The sequence below is a fragment of the Ascaphus truei genome, chromosome 18, assembly GCF_040206685.1.
Source record: "Ascaphus truei isolate aAscTru1 chromosome 18, aAscTru1.hap1, whole genome shotgun sequence".
Taxonomy (NCBI): domain Eukaryota; kingdom Metazoa; phylum Chordata; class Amphibia; order Anura; family Ascaphidae; genus Ascaphus; species Ascaphus truei.
This window is the reverse complement of record NC_134500.1, coordinates 9,032,251-9,046,956: the sequence shown is the minus strand read 5'-3', so window position 1 is coordinate 9,046,956 and position 14,706 is coordinate 9,032,251. Positions and strand designations below refer to the sequence as shown.

Here is a 14,706-nt window from a genome sequence, read left to right as displayed (position 1 = left end):
ATGAAAAGCGAATTAAAGGGAATGGCCCCTCCGCTGCTCATCTCCCGCCTTTATCCCCACATCCCGTAATGAGTTTATTTGTTTAACTCCCCGAATTAAACGCCGCTTCCAGTGAGGGCCTCGTATTACCACTCTCATCATGTCGAGAACATTTTCCTGCAGAGACCCATCTGAATAAGAGAAGGTCCCCGCGCTGAACTCAATCAGAGAAGCGTAATGTGCTGGGTAATAGAGGTGGCTGATGGATCTGGAGGCTAAGAGCTCGGTACCTAATGATGGGACATGGATAATGCTCCTCCTGCAAGCCATGATGTGATTCCAGTTGGATGCCAGATGCTAAAAAATCAAGAGGAAGAGCAATGAGTGAGAGAGGCAGTCTGGAACGCACTTATCTGGGAGGGCGAGGGAGGGGGGTCTTAAGCTTTCTTCCTTCATCCTGCTGTACGGTTAATCCAAGCTTAAATTATATTAATTGATTTAATTATATGCTTTAAAAACATCTCCCCCCTCCCCCCCCACCCCCCAATTAATTTAATTAGGAGGCTGCATGATGCGGCTGGCGAGGGGAGATTAAGGCCGTGCTCGCTTTAATTAAAAGAATATGAATTAAGGAGAACACGGAAAGTGTGTGGTGGGGGTAATGCAAATATAAATGAAATGGTGAGCACTAATTAAAAAGGCCGTCTTAAATACTTCCTGACGGAGCAATGACAGGAGAGAGGCGCTTTGGGGGTGTTTAACCCCTCTACCAGACAGGTGATGTGTGATTCGGTACTTGCGTCAACAGCACATCCACTTTCTCCCTACCACTGCAGGGTAACACAAAAATACACAGCTGACCTACGACCTGTGCAGTCTGCCCCAGTACCTCCAACACACAGTGACTGCGACACGACACCTGTGGGTGGTTATTCATTCAGCTACAATTTAATGAATAACCCTGTGGAGTCTGTCCCTCCCCCGCAGGGTGACACAGTGACACTGCCAGTCTGTCCCTCCACCCGCAGAGTGACACAGTGACACTGCCAGTTTGTCCCTCCCACTGCAGGGTGACCCAGTGACACTGCCAGTCTGTCCCTCCCCCCGCAGGGTGACACTGACACTGCCAGTCTGTCCCCCCCACAGGGTGACACAGTGACACTGCCAGTCTGTCCCTCCACCCGCAGAGTGACACAGTGACACTGCCAGTCTGTCCCTCCCCCCGCAGGGTGACACAGTGACACTGCCAGTTTGTCCCTCCCACTGCAGGGTGACACAGTCCCACTGCCAGTCTGTCCCTCCCCCCGCAGGGTGACACAGTGACACTGCCAGTCTGTCCCTCCCCCCGCAGGGTGACCCAGTGACACTGCCAGTCTGTCCCTCCCCCCGCAGGGTGACCCAGTGACACTGCCAGTCTGTCCCTCCCCCCGCAGGGTGACCCAGTGACACTGCCAGTCAGTCCCTCCCCCCGCAGGGTGACCCAGTGACACTGCCAGTCTGTCCCTCCCCCCGCAGGGTGACCCAGTGACACTGCCAGTCAGTCCCTCCCACTGCAGGGTGACCCAGTGACACTGCCAGTCTGTCCCTCCCCCCGCAGGGTGACCCAGTGACACTGCCAGTCTGTCCCCACCCCTGCAGGGTGACCCCGTGACACTGTCAGTCAGTCCCTCCCACTGCAGGGTGACACAGTCACACTGCCAGTCTGTCCCTCCCCCCGCAGGGTGACACAGTGACACTGCCAGTCTGTCCCTCCGCCCGCAGGGTGACACAGTGACACTGCCAGTCTGTCCCTCCCACCTTGGTTCGGACACGGGAGTTCTGCAGCTGCCGCTCCCTGGATTCCTGCAGCGTCTTCCGGACACGAGATCTCTGCACGTACAGGAGCCACGTTATCACAATCACCCCAGCCGCCCACTGCTGCCGACGGTACTTCAGGTATGCTGCGCGGTCCCGGTGCCCTCGCCACACCGCCTGGATCCTCGCCGCTGCCACCTCCATGCCCCCTCTACCTCTGTAGCGCTGCCCTGGCTGGCTGATGAATCTCCGCACCCAGCTTCTGTTCCCTAGCACTGACAGAAGCCGGGTAGTCGAGGGGGTGATGCCAAGCTCCAGGTCCAGCACGGCTGCCCTCAGCTTCTCGCCCTTCACCAGGGCGGTGGGCACAGCATAATCCTGCAGCAGCTTCTGCAGTTTCCCCAGGAAGGACAGGAAGCTGCCCCAGGACAGGCAGTAATGCTGTTTGAAGGCCGCAAAGTCTGCAGCCTCGGGGTCTATGACGCCATTGTGCACGGTAAAGCACTGACCGGTGGGAGAACGGAGACTAGTCAGTGCCCGCGGTTCCTGCTGAAAGAGGAAGAGGGGTGTGTATCAAAAGTTGCAAAGTGGAGCTTGTCTGTCCCCCCAAAAAACCCTCCCAGGTCCGTCACTCATCATGTGTAGGTCTCCAGAGACCTGTGAGGTTTGGAGCTCGGTACACGTGAAGAAGAGACCTGTGAGGTTTAGAAAGGCTCTGTACACGTGAAGAAAAGATCAGCAAGGTTTAGAAAGCCCTGTACACATGAAGAAGAGACCTGTGAGGTTTGGAAAACGCTGTACTTGTGAAAAACAGACAGCTGAGGTCTGGAAAGCTCTGTGCCCATAAAAAAGAGACCTGTAAAGTTTGCAAAGCTCTGTGCAAGTGAAAAAGAGACATCTGTGATGTTTAGAAAGCTCTATACACGTGAAGAAAAGACCTGTGAGGTATGGAAAGCTCTGTACACATGAAGGAGAGGCCTCTTAGAAAGCTCTGTACACATGAAGGAGAGGCCTCCTGGAAAGCTCTGTACACATGAAGGAGAGGCCTCCTGGAAAGCTCTGTACACATGAAGAAGAGGCCTCTTGGAAAGCTCTGTACACATAAAGGAGAGGCCTCCTGGAAAGCTCTGTAGACATGAAGAAGAGGTCCCTTGGAAAGCTCTGTACACATGAAGAAGAGGTCCCTTGGAAAGCTCTGTACACATGAAGGAGAGGCCTCTTGGAAAGCTCTGTACGCTAGCTACACTTACATCTATGAAACAATTTTCTTTAGTTTATTAGAAAGTATCACCTCCTCATGAAGAACCTCAACTGCTGGATAAACCGGGGTTCACTGGTGCAAACATGCAGCTAAGGATCTGCACGTGGGGGTGTCATGGAGTCAGCTGTACCTGTGCAGGGGAAGAGGCTCTGCTCTCCTGGTCTCTGGCTGTCACAGTTACAGGTGTCCATTCCCTTTTGACGGACAATGTGTGGCACGTGGATGGATAAGGGGTCATGTCCCCATCTCCCTGGAGCTGGTTGCTGGACGGCTGGGTTTGGCTGTCCGCTGGCTCCCGGTCACTCTCTCCTTCGGGGGGACATTCTGCCAACTTGAGAGGGTCCCTTCCTGTATCAATGGAAAAGGGCAGACGTCCAGGGTGTAAATATCTCATTGTAACGCAGCTCATGTAGTTACCGTATGACATGTCAAAAGATTATCTGCACTCTTCTACACTCTTCTGCTCCTCCTTACATCTCAGCCCTAATTTCTCGCTATGCACCATCCCGGCTCCTGCGTTCTGCTGAAGGATGTCTTCTCTCTACCCCCTTTGTATCGAAAGCCCTCTCCCGCCTTAAACCTTTCTCACTGACTGCCCCGCACCTCTGCAAAGCCCTTCCCCTCAATACCCGACGAGCACTCTCTCTATCCACCTATAAGACCCACCTCTGTAAGGAAGCATGAGTAGCTCTGCGGCTGATAAGTTACACCTCATACATAAACCATGGCCCCTTGCAAATGCCCTTACCAGAACGCACTCCTACTGTCTCTGTACGTTTTTCCTACCACCCAATTCGATTGTAAGCTCTTCAGAGCAGGGACTCCTCCTAAATGTTACTTTTATGTCTGATGTGCTTCTTCCCATTATGTGTTATTTGTATTATCTGTTATTTGTATGATTATCCCATGTATTACTGCTGTGAAGCGCTATGTACATTAATGGTGCTATATAAATAAAGACATACAATACATATGTACATACAATTAGACTTAGGGCCAGCACTAATGAACTGTCCTTCCTCTCACCTGGGCCCGGTGCAGTGGCGGCTGCACTCTGATTCTTGGCACCGTGTAGGGGCAGAGCGCGGGGTAACACAGGGGGAGGGACCAGCGTGAGATGTGCTGCCGGCGGTATGAGGCCTCGCTGCAGCAGGCTGAGGATACCTGAGGAATAGGAGCAGGGTTACCAATGTAAGGTCTGTGATCGTGCACCGTTACACCCATCACATGCAGGGACCCTCCTGTGAGGATACGAGCCAGGAACACAGGGCCCGTCCCCCCCTCATGTAACCAATACGCTTAAAAAAAAGTGTAAATAAGTAACAGGAGGAAGTGAAGCTGGAGGCGGGAACACATTGATGGCAGATCGGGAACACTTGGCACCATTGGCGTGCCCATTATCCTCAGCTGCTAAGCCTCAGACCCCATGTAACGTAGGTATCACTGTGATTAGCCCAAGAAGGTTTGAACTCCTTTACTATATTAAACTCCACAAGGTTGTTCCATGGATCTACTGCAGGAGTGGCCAATGGCAGTCCTCAATGGCCACCAACAGATAATGTGTTCAGGATGTCCCTGCTTCAGCACTGGTGGCTCAAACAGTGGCTCCTCCTTCAACTGAGCCACCTGTGCTGAAGCAGGGATATCCTGAAAATCATACCTGTTGGTGTCCCTTTAGGACTGCCGTTGGCCTCCCCTCTACAACTGGATCAGTGAAGATGGGCTTCTTCCAGCTTCAGCTCACGACCTCCTTATCTACCATTGCGCTCTCTCCCATTCTGCACCTCAATGGCGCCATTGGTCTGCATCCCATTCCTCCTCTGCTTCTTTCTCCGACAGAGGATTTGCTAAATGTAAATATGTCCTTAATTGAAGAATAGTGTTAGTGGTTCTGTGCTCAACTGCAAGCAGGCCCAATCATTATTAAAAATAAGAGGGGCTATGGGCCATATTTAATAATCAGTCATTTGTCACAAGACATGTTTCGGAGTTGGAAGACCCCTTCCATTCCATTGAAGTCAACAGACTGGAAGGAGTCTTCCAGCACCAAAAGGGGTCTTCAGGCAGGAGACCCCTTAGTACAGATGGGATGTCTTTATACATGGTTTCTAAAACATTTTACATTGACACAGGTCATGGGAACTAAAGAGGAGAGAAGAGGTAGTAAGTAGTATGGAGTATCACCCCTGTTCGGTCACGGAGGACGAGATGTGGTGGGTGTGCCCGTCTCCTCGTCTCTCACCTTTCTGCATGTCTTTTTCGTGCAATGGGGGTGGTGGGAGAGAGGCGTCCATGCGGTGTGAGACGGGTAACACAGAGAGGTGACTGACCGTTGTGCCTCTGGCTATCTTCTCAAGAGGCACCTGTAGGCAAAAAGAACCATCTAATACACAGAAGAGCCAGGCTCCCACACAGTGGAGGAGTTAGTGTTCAATACACATGGCTGCGAGTTAAATTCCTGCATACCTACGGAACTGCCTTTCCATCACCTTCAAGTATCATCGGAAAACCCAAATGTCTTCAACACCCTCTGCTAAAGCACTTAGACCAGGATTCACTAGGGCTCAGATAAGAGCGATCTGAGTTCCATGCCACGTTAACTGCCATTCATTTGTATAGCAGTTACCATTGGTTTAAGACGAGTGGAGAGAAGCCTCCCAAAAACAGAGCTCAAGAGCATGTGAGTAGGCACTGTTATATAGATATGAAAATATGCATCGAAGGGTAAGTGTAACCAATCCGGTGTAGATTCATCCAAGGTATAATAGTCTTGATGATTTTATGCTCTTATATAGGGTTAACCAACCAACCACCAATAAAATATGGGGATGTCTGAGAAGATCTCCAACGGGATCAGCCAAACCCCCAAATAGCCGGTGAATAAATCCCTAGAGCTGGATCATAACTTGTAAGTGAGACAGCATAGATAATGGTAGGTACTCCCTGACATTGTCCTGGATGGGCATGCAACAGTTTCAACGAAGACAGCAAAGTAGAGTTTCTTCCGTCAGGGAGGACGTGGCCGTGCACTGCGTACACTCAAGTGCCAAGGGGAACCTAATATCGCTGGGTCACTGATCATTGGTTTAAGCTCTGATACCCCTCATCAAAGCTTAGTGAATCTCCCCCCTAGGCCGCAGTTATTCTGGGCGCGCGACGGAGCACATGGCGTCGCATGCGCCTGTCGCCCGAGCGATCTGTGAACCGAGATCGCTCGTGACGGGGAGGCGTGGCCGTAACGTCACGAGGCTGGTTCGCCCTCATTGGCTGAACTGCTCGCGTGACCCGGCTGTCACGTGACAAACCACATCCTTGGTCTCCTGAAACCGCTGCCGCGCTTCATCGCTCGCTCTATGGCCGGCCTCATAGAGGTACGGTCTGTTGTTCTCACCGTCACACGCACTATGAACGGGGCCTAAGTCTCTTTGCCATGAACTAGAAACCTAATGCACCGACCTTTATTACTACTCTGTATGTCAGGGGGGCTCAACTCCAGTCCTCAAGCCCCCTCAACAGGTCAGATTTTCAGGATATTCAGGCTTCGGCACAGGTAGCTCAATCAGAGGCTCGGTCAAAGACTGGGCCACTGATTGAGCCACCTCTGCCCAAGCAGGGACTGATCGAGCCACCTGTGCTGAAGCAGGGATATGACGTCACTTGACCCCGACGTACGTTTCGCGCGACACCTCGTTCTTTTTCAAAGGGGAGGTGTGATAATAAATGTCAGCAGCAGATTTATGCTCACGCCTCTTTTTTCTAAACCGTATTCCATATGTTAAGGAGCAAGGACACACGTCCCACTGAGTGGAATTGGAGTGAAAGCAACATTATCTGTTGCAGTGTGATTAACCAGGGCCAAGTCTCCCAACATACCGTTTAGATAGTAAGCTTCTTGAGCCAGCGATTCCCTCACTGGAAGGCGGCCCCACTCCTCGGAATACAGTCACACGCACTCTCTGCATCACTGGTGCCCCAAACTTCAACAAAGTCTCCCAACCAGACTTCAGGGGACACTGCCAGGGTTGGACGTGTCCCCTAAAGTACCCCAATTCCTGAGGTCAAGTCCAGGTCCCTCCGGCTGTCTAAACATTGCTGAGGCGATCGATCGCACAGCAGGTGACGTCACAGCAGCGTCTGCACCGACGGAGTACACAGCAGCAGACACAAACACAAGGATCCGGGTACCATGGGATGTTACAGGACCCCCCGGAGTGGGCGCCACACTTCCCCTTAAAAGGTGTGAAGGTTTTTGTTTATGGACACCATGCGAGTGGAAAACCATGTGCTTTTTTAGTAAAACTGCACTTTTCTATGGGTGTTTTGTGCGCTCTCGTCTTTCCTTCCTAAGGCCTCGGCCAGGGTGCCGCAGAGCGGGCGGGCAAGCTCACGCTGGCCGCGATGAAACACATTGCCGCAATGTGTGCGGCCAGCGTGAGCAAGCACGGCGCTTACCTGCTTGGCGAGACAACCAAATTTGATTTGGCTGCTCGCCGATGCGTCACGTGAGCAGTTCGCCCAATGAGGGCGAGCCAGGTCCGTGACGTGAAAGCCGAGCTCCCTGACGCCCCCTCGAGCGCGCAACTTGCTGGCCATGAAAAGTCCAGTGCCTGACGTCACAGCGCTCTCCCACCCTGGCCGCAGCCTTACGTGTACTAAAGGAGGAGCGGAAAACCTCCCCCGGAGAGCAGCACACGCCTGAGAGCAGCACAGGCCTGGGAGCAGCACAGGCCTGGGAGCAGCACAGGCCTGGGAGCAGCACAGGCCTGGGAGCAGCACAGGCCTGAGAGCAGCACACGCCTGAGAGCAGCACACGCCTGAGAGCAGCACACGCCTGAGAGCAGCACAGGCCTGAGAGCAGCACAGGCCTGAGAGCAGCACAGGCCTGAGAGCAGCACAGGCCTGAGAGCAGCACAGGCCTGAGAGCAGCACAGGCCTGGGAGCAGCACAGGCCTGAGAGCAGCACAGGCCTGAGAGCAGCACAGGCCTGAGAGCAGCACACGCCTGAGACCTCTGGCTTTATCTGAAAATCGGAACCACTTCTTTCATCACAGATAAGATTTCACCATCTGATTTTTCTATGGGACTTTACTTCAGCATAGGCTATTAGATACAGCTGATTACACCTGTGTTTTATTTCACTGTATTTTGTATATGTTTGGATAATAGTTATCCCTTCATTTTTGTATTACATTTTTGCTTTCATGGCACTTAGACCTTTAATAGTGCTCTATTTCCTTTCCTTTCAACAAAGTCTCCCTCTTCCAATCAGAACTGTCCTAATACAATGTCACCTGGCTGCAGAGCTTCCCCCCCCCCCGCCCCCGAACCTCTCCTACTTTAGTCCCTGGACCATGACAGATAATGTACGCGGCAGGTGTGGGAGAGAACGCATGCAGAACTTTTGCAGACGCCACATCTGTTTTGCAAAGCGGGAGACAGCAGCGGTTCACAAGGGAGGGAGAGGAGGAAGATGAGATGAGGGGGTAGGGGGGGGGGGGGGAGAGAGAGACGTGCTGGCTCATTCTGCCTAACGCTTCGCACGTGGGCAGAGGGCCAGGCAGAAAAGCGCGGCCCCATCTTATTGGAATTCAGAGGTGCCCCTCGCTTCCTGTCCAGAGACAGATGTAAGGCAGCCGTCCATGGCATTGCAAGCAGGCGCAGAGCTGTTTCCAGGGACTTCTGAGAGGTAGAGCAGCAGTATCCGCGGCTCGCCGTGCGCCCCTGCATAGCGAGATGACAGCCAATCTCCCACTCCACATGACAAGCGCTGGATACAAACTTACAACAAATGGTGACCTTTGCAAAGATTAATTTGTTTACTAGCAGAATCCTACTCTTCCCGTCATCCCACATGGAGCATATCATTACGTCCCCAGATTCTAGGTGTAAGGAACGCTAACTCCAATCAGCTCCCAACTTTACATCTCCCCTCCCCTCCCAAACTCTACACATCCCGCTGAAAACATCCCTTTGATTACAATGAATACCCCCCAGACAGGAGAACAGAGGTTCTTGTGCAGTACCGGCTGTGTATGCGGTGCTGTGCACTGGAATTGCAAGATCCAGAGACATGTGACAGTATACGATACGAGCGAAATAAACCCCACGGAGAAGAGAATCGTTGGCCCGCAGAGCTTACAGTTTAACTGCCCGGTATCGCTACAGAATTTGCATTTATTATTTTTTTTCAGCAGGGAATACCATTTTAACAATTGGGTAAATGATCGGACACGGCGTGCCGAGAGGAGGGATTCTGGGACAGCATTTACAGCTAATCACTGTCAGTGATCATTAAGAGAACACAAACACCATGATTCACTAAGCTCCGATCTGGCGTTCGCCGTCATTGATTTGTATGGCAGTAAACGCGGGACCCACCTGCAGTACACATTATTGGGGGTTTATTGACTCTCCTCCAATGTGTCATAGAAAAGCAGCGATACTGAGCTTCAGCCTTCTAAGAATGATAACAAAGCTCATTAGGTACAAAGTAACAATGTAGGTTTCACAGTAAAGTACCAATGATGCTCTGTATAATTGGAACACCACCACAAACTATGAATATGGGGGCGGGTTTTCTGGCACAGGGGAGGGTGCTCGTGGGGACGGTACGAGTGAAGAAAAGAGCAAAAGCACTAAAAAAAAAAAAAAAGAAGACCTAGGAAAACTTACAAATGTATTCTGCCTGCAGTTGATCAGCGGCAAACTGATCCCAAAGTTCTGGCTGAGTAGTTCGCGGTTGGTGATATTTTCAGGATTGTGCATGATGCGTGTGCTCAGGGACAACTTGTGCTGTAACAAACAAGGACCCCGTGACCCACCAGAAAACAGAAATGCATGCAGTACACACTGAACCCCAACCCCCACCAATAACACAGACACAAGCAGCACGCGCCCCCCCACTTCACTGCGTGACATAACCTCAAGCCCGTATTTGTGCCGGGGTCAAACTGAAGTGTCGGATTGCTGTCAAGCTGACATTTGGGTCAAATGTGTGAAGTGACACAATTTGCTCCTCGACACTAAGCCGCTTGTTATCAGAGTTTCCTCCGTCTGGCGCGGGTCTCGTGGGCACAGCGATTAATGCCAGCTCAGACCTGGCGGATTTAGCGGATGCAAAGAGAATGAGAAAGGGCGGCATGGTAGTTACAGACTCACGCTGTGATATGTCCCATTGTAATACTGTGCTGATACATCCTCTAATCACTCCCCAAATCGCTCACCGATACCTTAAAGCAGCGGTGCGCAAAGTGGGGGGCGCAGGATTTTTTTGGGGGGGGGGGGTGCGGGCGGTTGCAGAGGCCGCGCGCTCTTCCCCATGGCCTTTAAATTAAATGCCGGGGGATCGCGTGAGACCTTTGCAACCTTAACTGACCTTGATTCTGATGGCTGCTGTGACGCGTCGCCATGGCAAATGACGCCACGGTGTCATGCGGAGTGACGTCACACGCACGTCTCCATGACAACGGGGTCACGTGACGTCACGTCATGTGACCCCGCGGCGTCATATGACGCAGCCGTAAGGAAAGGGGGGCGCGCGAGCAAGTGGGCGCTCCCCTCCCTTAAACGTGTGAAATCTTATACGTTTTTTTTTTAAAATAAATGAGTTCTGTAGTATTAGATAATAGTGACTGTTCCCCCCACACACACACCCCCCCCACTCTTAATGCCATTTTTAATGAGTTTTAATATATTGAGCATCCTGTGATTTCTACAGCATGCTTTAGCCACCTCCCCTGCAGTGCAAGATCTTTATTACACTTTCCTGTCTGTGATTATGTGTTGCCAATGTTCCCAGCAGTTTGAGCTGGAAGCTGTAACAATAAATAATGTTACCTTAGTAATATAAGAATACATTGTAGCTGCTGAGTTACACTGACTGAAGGATTGATTGAAAAATGGAAAGCAGCCATTTAGTGAGTCCTGGATCTTTACTGATCGATCATAGGAGAACGAATCGATTGGTGGCTTCGTTTTCAATAAAGGTGATCAGGGGCGGGCAACTCCAGTCCTCAAGGGCCACCAACAGGTCAGGTTTTCAGGATATCCCTGCCTCAGCAAAGGTGGCTTAGTCAGTGGCTCAGTCGTCGGCTGCACCACTTGTGCTGAAGCAGGGATATCCTGAAAACCTGACCTGTTGGTAGCTCTGAAGTTGTCCGCCCCTGACCTACCTGCATGAACAATAACCTTTGCGTTTTGCAGCTACCTCCCACGCCTGGCGATAAAGCAGAGATTGGGCGTTAGAAAGTACGTGACATGCCCCGTGCCGCTGCTATAACTAGCACAGCTCGGCTGAATCATGGCGTACGTTTTATTGCGCCGACTGAGGTTTACCTTGTTTGAGGGATAGAAGGTGGCAATTTCCCAGCTGGATCCCACAACCAGTTAATAATAACGGTGTTACTGCCAGCGTGCCAGACGTACGGAACAGCTGGCAAAGCAGCACTTACTCCGGGATAAGGAATGAGGTGCAGCTTTTGTATCGGAGGATATGTATTTTTAAGCAGGTGTCAGAGGTGTTCATCTGGCGGGCCGAGGGGCTGTTCTCCGGAGGGGGAACGGGGCGAACGGAGCAGGGCGGCTCATCGCTACATTCAGTGACCCCAGCCACATGTGTTTTATCATTGCAGGGAAGCGCCGTGCGGTAACGTGCAGGGGCTGCGCTAAAGTGGCAGCAACTTAACCCTTTAACACCGAACACTACTTGGAGATTTGACATTTTTTTATTGGGTTAGAAATGTTAAAGCTTTAACATAAAGATATATAACATGATTGGATATAAATGTGACAAACACATGAGGACTGATGACATATTGTGTATTATTATTGCAGAAGACACTCTCACATTACCCCTCGTCAATGACTTAGTCCAGGGGGCTCAACTCCAGTCCTCAAGAACCCCCTCAGGTTTTCAGGATATATCACTGCTTCAGCACAGGTGCTGCAGTCTCTGACTGATGCACTTTAACCCCTTAACTTAGCTTCAGCACAGTTTTTGACTGAGCCACCTGTGCTGAAGCAGAGCACCTGTTGAGGGGGTCTTCAGGACTGGAGTTGAGCCCCCCCCCCCACCCCGGTCTAGAACTAAGGTCTTTGATCTTTGCTGAACGCTGCGTTCTGATTGGTGATTTCTAACAAGAGGAGTAAAGGGATTGGAGATTCTGACCTGCTCTCCGGGTGAGAAGTGATCGAATGTCCCAGGAGTCTGTGCAACCTGCAGTCTGTTATCCGTGTGAGGCTGTTTCTGGGTTTGCTTCAGAGTATCCACCTGATGTCCCCTGTATCGAGATACAACACAATGGAGCCTCGCCCCTGCAGAATGGTGCCTCTCCGGAAAGGAAACGTTACCTTGGTCGGATTTAAATCTAGTTCGTACTTTCCAGCGCTCCTCCCGGGCATTCTGGCTTACACTAATCGCTACATTTCTATGGAAAATGGAGACTTACAAACCAGGTTAGGAGTCGAATCTCATGATAACACAGGGGTGCTGTAATAATGCAGACAGACGTCAGCGTTTCGAGGACGGAGACAGAGTGGAAGCTAATATTAATCGGTGTCTTACACCATAAAAGTCCAAATAATGTCAAATACAGAACGCGTTTCATTCGAAACATCAAGGGAGAAGCCGCGGCTCAGTGAGTAAAGACACTGACTGATAACAATGACACTGAATCAGGGGAACTGGTTCTAATCCCGGTGTCAGCTCCTTGTGACCTTGGGCGGCACTTTATCTCCATGTGCCTCAGGCACCAAAATCATAGATTGTAAGCTCTTCTGGGTATAGACTGTGTCTGTAAGGCTGAGGCCCCACTGCACACGCCTGCACACCCGCCTTGCGATCTGGCGGCGCATGCAGAGTGCTATACCGCGATCTGCGGTCTGCAGGCGGTGTTCTGAGGCGTGGCCAAAATAGGCTGTGTGGGCGTGGCCATGATGAGGGGCGGGGCCACGACGCCGGCCAAACTAAAAAAAAAAAACCATGACCCCCCTAAACACACACACATATACACACACACACATATACACACACACATATACACACACACACATATACACACACACACATATACACACACACACACACACACAAACGGGCTTCTGTGACACACACAGAGCTCAGCAGACTTCTCCCACCCAACCTCTCGCTCTCCCCCCCTCCCCTCGCTCCCGTGCCTCTGATTGGCTCCCTGCCACACCACGGGACGTGTCTCCGCACGGGATCGCAAACTGGTCGTAGCCCCTGCCAGCTGACGCGTCACAGTGCGTAGTGAGCCTGGGAGCGAGGAGGGACTGGGGACAGCCAGGGAGCAGGTAAGGGACTGGCACGCACCGCCGGCTGCACTGGGGACCTAGCCTAACACTCCTACGTGCTGCGTACCGCGCATTATACTGTAATTGTGACGCGCTTTGTGTCCCATTGGGAGAACAGCGCTATATGTAATAAATATTATTATTATTAAGATGTTAAGAGAGTGAAACTGGAAAACACCAATGGGAGTTTAGCTGGAATCTGTTAGCAATATCACTTGGAAAATACATATTGATAGATGATTTGTAAATACAAGTTATCAATAACTGCTTTCCAGTGTTATACAATATCTGGCATTCCCTGCAGCTTTCTGGACGGCCTCTCACACTCTCTCACTCACACTCGGGGGAGCGCTGCTCACCATTTCAGCAGATGGGGTGTATATTTGTCTCTGTTGTCATCGTAGGGAAGGGTCATTGGGCTGCAGTTGATGTAATGGAGATACTTCTCTGTGTGTTTCTGCCGGAGAGATACAAGTCGTTAGGAAAGACTCGTTATATTAACCCCTTCACACTTTGCAGATCCCACGTTTTGCACGTTTAAAGTCCCCCTCGATTTGTACAAGCTGAGAAAGCAGGGCGACCTGTGATGTTTTCACACAGCGGCTTTGTTACTTTTCGCTCCCGTTTTGCAGCCGGGAGAATGAGCCGCTGTAATGCTGCATTATTCTTTCACTGAACACGGCCTAGGACATTTGGTCATAGCCGTTTTGCCGCGACCGATTTTCCGCCAGTGTTTAGCCGCCACTTACCTCACCGCTGGGATCTCTCTCCGCCGGCCACTTCGCCACCAAGGTAAGCCCCTAACCTTACCCCTTAACCTAAAACCCCCTAATATCAACGCTACCCGCTACTCTAAAAACCTTAACCCCATACCCATAGCCCTTACCCTAAACCCCTTACCCTACAAACCTAACCACTTATTCTAAACTCCTACCCTAAAAGCCTAACCCCTTACCCTAAAAACCTAATCCCTTACCCCAGTCCCTTACCCCAAACTCCTACCATAAAAACCTAACCACTTACATTACCCCCTTACCCTACGAACCTAACAATTTACCCTAAACTCCTAACCTAAAAGCCTAACCCCTTACCCTAATCCCTTTACCCCAATCTCCTACAATAAAAGCCTAACCCCATAACCCTAATCCTTTACCCTAAATCCGTTAGCCTACAAACCTAACCATTAACCCTATTCCCTTACCCTAAAAGCCTAACCCCTACCCTAAAAACCTAACCTAATACCCCACCCTAAACCCTTTCCTTTACCCTAATCCCCTACCCTAAAAACCTAGCCTCTTACCCTACAACCCCCTACCTTAACCCCTCAAGTCCCTTAAATTAACTTACTTTATTGGCGAAGT

General features: G+C 51.1%; 1 protein-coding gene across 4 annotated transcripts in view; it reads right to left on the bottom strand.

Annotated features, from left to right (window-relative positions):
• Positions 1-14,706, bottom strand: part of IQCH (IQ motif containing H) — a 77,841-nt gene that overhangs the window by 56,398 nt on the left and 6,737 nt on the right. For 2 of the 4 annotated variants that reach the window (XM_075575383.1, XM_075575385.1), the window contains exons 3-10: positions 13,705-13,802; positions 12,201-12,312; positions 9,707-9,826; positions 5,277-5,397; positions 4,061-4,198; positions 3,165-3,382; positions 1,777-2,322; positions 270-336 (exon numbers count right to left, since the gene is read on the bottom strand). In XM_075575383.1, the coding sequence (XP_075431498.1) occupies positions 270-336; positions 1,777-2,322; positions 3,165-3,382; positions 4,061-4,198; positions 5,277-5,397; positions 9,707-9,826; positions 12,201-12,312; positions 13,705-13,802 (1,420 nt within the window). Of the gene's footprint in view, positions 1-269; positions 337-1,776; positions 2,323-3,164; positions 3,383-4,060; positions 4,199-5,276; positions 5,398-9,706; positions 9,827-12,200; positions 12,313-13,704; positions 13,803-14,706 lie in introns of those variants that run through there. The other 2 variants (XM_075575384.1, XM_075575386.1) reach the window with 2 other exon arrangements.